Source organism: Aphis gossypii, unplaced genomic scaffold (assembly GCF_020184175.1).
Source record: "Aphis gossypii isolate Hap1 unplaced genomic scaffold, ASM2018417v2 Contig00067, whole genome shotgun sequence".
Taxonomy (NCBI): domain Eukaryota; kingdom Metazoa; phylum Arthropoda; class Insecta; order Hemiptera; family Aphididae; genus Aphis; species Aphis gossypii.
Window position 1 is genome coordinate 1,991 of NW_026082999.1, and position 9,119 is coordinate 11,109.

At 28.8% G+C, this 9,119-nt stretch overlaps 1 protein-coding gene across 1 annotated transcript; it reads right to left on the reverse strand.

Moving 5' to 3' along the window:
• Window positions 1-7,249: 7,249 nt before the first annotated feature.
• On the reverse strand, window positions 7,250-8,902 carry LOC126553093 (zinc finger MYM-type protein 1-like). The gene is made up of 2 exons (XM_050208276.1): window positions 7,405-8,902; window positions 7,250-7,336 (listed from the first exon to the last, which is right to left on the reverse strand). Exon 1 carries the CDS (start codon window positions 8,714-8,716, stop codon window positions 7,439-7,441), a length of 1,278 nt encoding a protein of 425 aa, XP_050064233.1. The 5' UTR covers window positions 8,717-8,902; the 3' UTR covers window positions 7,250-7,336; window positions 7,405-7,438.
• Window positions 8,903-9,119: the final 217 nt, after the last annotated feature.

A 9,119-nucleotide genomic window follows, 5' to 3' on the forward strand; every position in this document is an offset into this window, starting at 1 on the left:
TAAATCACTGCCAACATCTAGGTCATCTTCGGTTTCTGAAATGTCGTGTTCACTGTCACTTGATTCTTTTTCAACATTTTCCTCAACATAATCATCCACTTCTTCGTCACTCATACCGCCCACCTGATCATTATCTGATAATGAATCATTTACATCATCTAATTAGCTCAAAATTCTGTTTTGTTTACGTTCATCCATAGTAAAGTTAAAAAAAAACAATATCGCAAAAGTAATAAAAATAATTACGGGAATAGTCGCGTGGGATACATATGTTACACGGACGAGTTCAACCGTATACAACTGCGTCTAATCGATAACTAAATCGTTAACAGTGATAATAAATGTAAGTGGCAAGTATTATCGAAAGGTATCTAAAATTAGACTTCTTAAAAACCAATTGCAATAAAGATATGACATAATCAACAATAGTGGGATACAATAGTAATCCGCGCGACTAACGAAGGGTTAATACAATAAAAATATTTTTGCTATGTGTTATAGGAGTAGAGCCGGTAATGAGCTTGTCAGTAATATGTAAAAATTTAAATCAGATTTTTTTATGTATCCTCGTTATATTATACATTTATACCTCATCGTCCTCATCAATCTTTACAAATCTTAAAAATATTTTTTATTTTTAAAAAGTAAAGAGTATGACTCTTTCACTCATAAATAGGGCTCGGAAGTTATTGCAGTAAAAAACGTTGAAAATTGATTGCATTATTGCAGTAAAAAATACACAAAATTGCACTTCAAAATTGCGCTTAAAATTTGATTTTATTAATTGTTTTTAGTTATAAATTTATAACATTTTAATCTTAGGAATTATGATTGTTGTAGTATAATTATAGTCTTATTTATTTAATTAATAGTAGATACTGTTTAAAATAAAATGTAACAAACTTAAAGTCAAACTGGTTTTGTTCGGTTTTTCAGGAACCTGCAAGAAATTTTATAAAATTTAAAAACAATTAATTTTATTGTATAATGAAAATCTGGGTACCTTCAAAAATGATTGCACTGCACGATAAAAGATTTCTTTAGGTTCTCAAATTCGAAAGATCTCCTATTTGAAGACAATAAGTTCTTGTATACCTACGGAAAAACTACGCTCCACATCGACAGAAGTTATAGGTGCATATTTAAAATATATCAATTCTTGAATGAATAAATCTTCTGGCAATTTATTTGCCCCAATTTTTTCGCCAGATAATATGTTTGATACTTCTTGTAAAATTTCAAATCCTTTATTTTTGTCAAGAACGTTTTTAAACTTGTCATTAATTAACTTGCCTGTTATTCCTGTCACTGAACTTAATTTTTCACAAACGTTTCTAACAATTTCAATGCTAGTAGCCAAAGGAAGTCCTTGGGTTTCTAATTTTTCTATGGTGTCAGGTAAATATCCATAATTTGCGTGAATAAAAACTAAATTTGTTTCCAACGATGGATCATCTAATATGATATTTTTTATTTCTTTAAAATATTTAAAGTAATATGAGACTGCTTTTACCCATGTACCCCAACGAGTTATAATAGGCTGGGGAGGTAATGGTATTGTCGGGGCTTTATTTTTGAAAAATAACACACGGGCTGGACATTTTAAAAATATTTGTTTTGCCTTGGCAATCAATTTATCAACATTTGAAAATCGTCCTCTTATTTCCTCAGCAACTCTATGTACACCATGTGCTACACACGTTACATGCACCATCTTAGAATAAAGCACTCCTATTGATTTTCCTGCTTTGATCATGTACGGTGCCACATCACTGACGAATAATATTACGTCATCGTGGCGTATACCATCAGGCCAAAGAAGAAACATCGACTTGTCAAAAACTTTAGTGATGGTCGAATGATTTGTTTTATCGAGCACCTCCGAGTTTAATATTTAAACTTGCCCCGGTTTGTCTATTTCTAATGTTCCAATAATAATATTGGCAATATATCTTCCTTGGACATCGGTGGTTTCATCCACCGAAACCCAAATTTTGTGTCCAGCAATGTTGGATCTAATTTTGTTCATAGTTTCTACGTAAACATCATTTACGTAACTTTTTCGTAAAGTGCTTTCGTCAGGAATTTCTTTTTTTATATATTTTTCCAGAAACAAACGAAAATCTTCGTTGTTAACTTTATTTAGAGGAATATTAGCAGATAATAATGTTTGACAAAGATCTTTGGAAAATGTAGATTTTTTTGAACACAATGTTAATTGTTGCTGTAATTTTGAGGTTGTATCATTATGATGGCGATTTATGGCACGGCTGTGTATATCAGTTTTTAAATGATGCGTAACTGTGTATCTTCAATCTGCGGATACTCGAACTTCGCATTATTTGCAAAAAAGAGCTGACCCATCACTTGAAAATACATTTTTCCCAAATTCATTGACGTATTTCGATAACACACTAGATATTTATTGCTTATTTTTCGGCATTTTTGACGTTAATACGAAATAATAAATTACAAACGTATAATATGACGAAACACGCGACGACACTTAAACGTTACGACACAAAAACGACTGAAGACTGAAGTAAAATTCTATTATAAACTTAATATATGACTCATAAATAATTGTCGTACATTTGAGACAATCACTTAATTAAATTAATATTGTTTTAGATTCTGAACGAATTGATGAATGTATTGATTTTACAATGATGTGTGTTTTTTTTTTTTTTTGTTTTTTTTTGTGTCTGTGTACAGCATAACTAGTCGAAATAATGCTCCAATTTCAAACTATGGGGGTGGTTTCCGATGTAAAAGTGAATATCCTTGGTGCATTATAGAGGTAAAAAGTTAACATTTTCCAACACTTTTCAAAAAAATCGAGAAAAACAAAAAAAAAAAATGACGGAAAAACGGCAATTTTTACGCAAAACCAGTTTTCGGCCAAATCGATTTTTTTTTATGGTTGTAATTCAAAAACTAATCACTGAAAATACTTAAAATTTTCACCAAATGTTAAAGTCAGTGTATCTGTATATAGTTAAATTTTCAAAAAATTTTGACTTTTTTGAGTTTTTTCTAAGACCACTGAAATTTTCGATTTTTTTGAGAAATTTTTTTTTAAGTGTCGATAAAAAATTTTTGAATGACCAGAAAGTTTTGAAAATTTAATACAAGGTTCCTTATGAGTTGTTTTTATTGTAGCTAAAAAAAATTAAAAATCGTTAGTCACAATTTTTTTTATAATAGTTTATAATTCAAATTTTTACGAAATCTGTCGAAAACGCGAAAATTTGCAAGTAATTTTGAAGTTGAAAAATCATAAAAATTTTTGTGTTCATAACTAAGGATTAAACTTATAACACTAAGTTTTCCATAAGTTTTCCTTCAAGTAGCTATAGAAAAAACTCATAACATCATTATAGGAAAAATTTTATGTGCGTTTGAATTTTAAATTTTTACGAAATAGCGTAACGATAACGATTTATCCTCAAAAGATTTTAAATATTTGTTATTATTCAAAAAGTATAAGTAGTAGATACTTGAAAATTTTACCAGTTATTTAGATTGGCATTTTCCTTACATTATTTAGTTTTCAAAATATTTTGAGTTTTTTTGAGCTATTTATAGACAACTGAAATTTTCAATTTTTCTAAAAAATTTTTTTTGAAATGTCGATAAAATTTTTTTGACCCTATCAAAATACTTGAAAATTTTATACAAAGTTCCTCATATGTTATTCTCATAGTGATTAAAAAATTATAAGAATACATAGGCACAATTTTTTTTTATAAGCATTTTAAGTTCAAATCTTGACGAAAATTCGTCAAAATTATGAATATTTGCAAATTATTTTGTAGGTATAATTCATAAAAATGTTTGTATAGGTAGCTAAGAGTTGAAAATTTAATACAAGATTTTTCATAAGTTTAGCTTACAATAATTATAAAAGAACTTAAATTTTGGTGTATTCAGGCCATTAAATCATAAACCACCTTTTTCACCATCCACTGGAAATTATATCCTAGGCTGACAAATCATCTTCGTTCAGAATCGTTTTTCGTATATAATGATACCTATCATTGCATTCAAATTTAACCTACCCTAGTCCGAGGTCAACCCCAACCCCTAATGTACAGCAGAACGGTACCCACTTGCCCGCTTTTTTCCTTTGTATATGATTTGAGTATATTATGTAGTATATTGTAGTAGGTATACTTATAATTTTGTAAAAATATCTTGAGAGTATACTGCGTATATGTAGTATACCCTATGGAACACCCCTAAACATTATATATTTATATATAATAATAGGGCTTACGATTTCCTACTGGTATTAAAAGAATACGTGTATTTAAAATCGTATATTTTTTAACGTATACACGGATACTCTTATGATATGAATCACGTGTAAATATAATTACACGGGTTTTTCTTAATTTAAATTTAAGTATTTAAAATTTGGAAAAATATAAAATTTTTAACTTTAAACAATTTATGATAAAATTTATTTTGTCAGAAATTGGTTTGGCGTAAAATATCTTGTTTTTTCTTAATTTTTAAAAGTGGATACATACCTTCTATTTTCAAATCTTTTAGATTATCAGGTACTTTTGGAAAGTTCTGAGATCTTTGATTTTGGATGTTTTTTTTTATTGATTTTTCCTTAGGAAGTTCTTCAAGAACACCTTCTGAAAGACCCGTTACAGCTTCGGAAAATAACTGCGTAGGCGTAGATTTTGATACTTTCGCTTGTGTTTTAGTTTGCATTTTAATTTTTGCGGCATCAATTTCATTTTGACACGAAAGATGATTATGTTCATGATCTATTTTAATGAAATGTTTTTTATCCAGGGAAGTTTTTAAAATGCATGGCCATTTGTGGCTATTTTTTTTGCAGCATTTCCACCTTATAAAATTTAAACACTCTTTGTGTACAACATACATAAAATTTTTAAGTGCCAACTTCTCTTTGCCCTTCTGGCTCTCGAAAATATCTAAACTATCCATAACTATTCAAAAAGAAGTTAAAACAAATGCTTAGCGAATTATATAATATACAAAAGAACACTGTAGTACCGAATACAGAGAAATGAACACACACACAATTGACGAACTTTATAAATTACCGCATTACATTACATTTAAGATAAAGTTAGTAGTACCTTTCTTATCCGTTATAATATGTCACTGTACCTAGTTATTGTATATCTGATCGATATGACAGACAGACCGTGCTCTTAATCGTTTTTATCGTAAGTACCTATACAATAGTTTATCATTGAATCCAAAATTAATATTATTTGTGGGAACATAACAATTGTACGTAGGTAAATTATACATTTAGTATTGATTTGAGATTAATTTGCAAAAACTCATATTATGGGATTTTTTTTTTGTGGTTATTTTTTCGCGGGGTTATTTTTTCGGGGTCTAAAATTTCCGGGGTTATTTTTTCGCTGTACCGCTTTTATTTTGGTACCGATCACGTATTAAATTGGTTTTACATTTTTTTTTTTTTTTTAAATAAAATAATATTAGTTATTTTATTATCATGATTTTTTTTTTTTATATCTCACTGTTTACATTTTTGTGAAATCGATTTTATAAGTGTAAGTGTTGAATTTAGTCTTGTGAAATGGATTATTATTTTTTTTTGAGTTAGTATTAGTGATAGTATTGCTTATATTTTAATGTAATATTATGATGTTCGAACATATTTGTAGTTGGTCTTACATTGTGATTTTTGTTCAATTAATTTTGTTTTAAGTGTAAAGAGTGTATTAATTATTTGTTTGTTTAACTTCGTTTAATTATCTTTGAGGAATAGGAGGAGGCACAGTTAACATGTCTATTTTGATAATAGCTGGGTATATTTTATATCCTATGAACCCTATTATTATGGTAAGCACGGATAACCATGTAATATAAATTATGTCTCCTAAGAAATCATCAATAAGTGGTTGTGGCATTTTTTTTAGTATTATATCATTAAAGTATTTTTGGGGGTCTTGTATTTGTTTTGTTACGTGAAAGTTAGGAATTTCCTCGATCCAATTTTGATTTAAAATTTCCGTCAGGTTTGAAAAGGAAATACTTTCTTTTTTGTTCTCATGGTTTATTTTTAATGATTTAATTTTTGTCCATGATACTGGTAATGCCCTTTTGACTGAGTATGTATTTAAATTGTTGGTTTCACAAGGGTACATTTTTGGTATTAAAACGATATCATTTCTTAATAGTTCATAGTTACACGGAAAGGTTATTTTTGTTAATCCTGGGTGATTGTAATTTAATTTTAGTTCTTCTGTTTTAGTTATATTTAATATTTCTTTTTTTATGCTTAAGGTAGGTTGTGGGTTAGTTATGGCGTATGTGTTTATTCCTATTTGTTTTATTATTATAGAGTCGTCATCATATTGTTTAACGCATTGGAAATAGCAGTATTGATTAATTATATCTAATTTTTTGTTTTTAAAAATTGCTTCTACGCATTTTGGGGAAAGAGTAATATCAGGTGAAAATTTTGGAATATAACATAGGTCCGTGTTTGGTGGGTCACAGTGTTGTAGGCCGATTCCTGATATTATCCTGTGTTCACCATTCATGGAATTTATTGCTATATATGTTTTTTCTGAGTATATAATACAAATAGACTCGTGGAACTTAAAATGAGTAGGAATATATTGATATAGTGTCCATTTTGCCGATTTTGAAAATTGACATTCGGTAATTGGTAAGTTATAATATGTATGAAAATGTTTTAATGGTATAGTTAATTCATATCCATCTCTTTCGATTGCTCTTTTTAATTTTGTTAAATCGTTATACAGTATTTTTGATTTTATGATCCTTGCGGGAATTTTATGTAGCTTACAGTGTAAATAAATATTTGTATCTTTTTCATTGTTTGTAATTTTTAGAATTGCTGAAATTAAATTGTAAATTATTTCTTGGATACCTTGGACCATATTCTCCTGATTTGTTTTTTCTTGTAAGTTATTTATATTTTCTTCATTTATAAATTTTGAAAAACTATCCTTTAATAATTTTATATTGTTTTTAGTATTTTTTGTGTATTTATTGAGTTCTGTAGTTATGTTCATGGGCGTAGCTAGGATTTCAATCAGGGGGGGGGGGGCAAATTAAAACAAGATTATAAAAATGCCAATAATAAATATATTAATAATTGAAAGTAAAATAAAAAAGGTAATAAAATAAAAAAAAAAAAAAATTGAATAAAACAATTTAATACGTATAATTAATTATATTAATGACAATCGTCTAGGATCTTCACAAAATCTACTTAGAATTTTCTGTTGTAGCTCTTCCTTCTTTTCATCTATCAGCTTTCTATGCACGCTTAGTATGCAGAGACCTAAAATAATTTACATTATATATAATTAATATAATTTTCATTGATATGAAAAAGCTATTTTAATTTACCATTTAGACGATTTTCAGTCATCGTTGAACGCAACTAAGTCTTTACCCTTCGTAAAGTACTGAATGACCTTTCAATGGTGCTGGTTGTACATTGCTGGGCTAAAGATATATGCAAGGCTTGCTTTATTTTAGGAAAGAAAATATCTGTTTCTCCCACTATTTCACTCATTTCCATGTCTGATAGTTTATTTTTAGCCAGTTTTTTCTCATTCCAAACGTTGTACCATAATTCTGTTTCACTATCTATATCTTTAATTTGGTAATAATCGGCAAAATCATTTATTTTAAATTTAAATTCTTTGATGTTTATATCTAACATATTTGAAGGATGTAGTAAAAAAATTGAAAAAGCTGGTAAGTTTTCATCAGAAAATCTCCGCTCCAAGGAGGATATCAATGAATCCATGTATGGAATTAGCAAAGACCTCTTCCAGAATTCAGTTGTATTCGATACTGGAGGATTCGATCGATGTTGTTGTCTTCCCACAATCCTAGGAAGATTAATTTCTGTTCCTATATTCTCAGCTGTTATGTTTGCAGCAATTAAAATTTGTTCAATTTCCGTGTCAGCGTTTTCACGGTGATCTTTCACTATGTCCACTATTTTTTTAATATAATTTGAGCATTTCAGTAAATCCAAAGTTTTTGACTGCAGGGCATTCGCGACAGGCTCTAATAATTTAGAGTATTTTGCTATGAGGATAACACTCATTATAAAAATACTTTTATTTGATGCAGAATGCAATTGAAAAGCAACTTTTCTTGTTGCGGTGTTTCCATCTTTTGATAATTTGTCTAAAGCATGTATAATTATCTCAAAATTTTCTTTAAAAATTGAAATGCTTCTATATTTTTGAGACCACCATGTCTCACAGAATGATGGTATGTTTGGGATACATTTCCTACGTAAAACAGATTCGCGAGAAAAATTTATAATATCCTTTACCATTGAAATTGTGTTACGTATTTCTGGAACACAATTTAAATCATTGACCACCAAGTTTAACTTATGACTAGCACAGTGAAAAAATAGAGCATGTGGATATTTGTCTCGTAAAATCGATTGCACTCCATTGATCTTCCCTGCCATAGTTGCGCAACCATCATAGCCTTGTCCAAAAAGCTTCGTTCCATCGAGACCTTCGTTTTGAATAAAATTATCGATTGCACTAGCTATGTTGACAGCATCCATAGCATGTAATTCAATGAAGCCTAAAAATTCTTCTCTGATAGCTTTTTTCTCATCATCGAAAAATCTAATACCAATAGACAATTGCTCTGTTCCTGAGATATTGGCGGTTTCGTCTGCCATTATACTGAAAGCTACAGCCTTTTGACATCATTTATAATATCATTTTTAATTACTGTTCCACTTATATTGATAATTTCATTCTGAATTTGTGGAGATGTGTAAGTAGCATTTCGCTTGGCTTTTTCAATATGGTTTTCTAGAGAATGATCACCAGCTTCAATTCGCATTTGAATTAAGTCATAAAAAACACCTGCATAAAAAATAAAAATAAAAATACGTGATTTAAAAATTGAGTATTTTATAATAATATAATTATTTTATTCAATTACCTTTATTTTGACCTTTTCCTCTTAAAGGTAGATCATGGGTTCCGCAAAATAGTGCACTTGAAATTATGGACGAAACAATTTTTCGATTTTGTTCTAGTTCTTTTTGGTGCCCGGATACCATCATATATTTATAG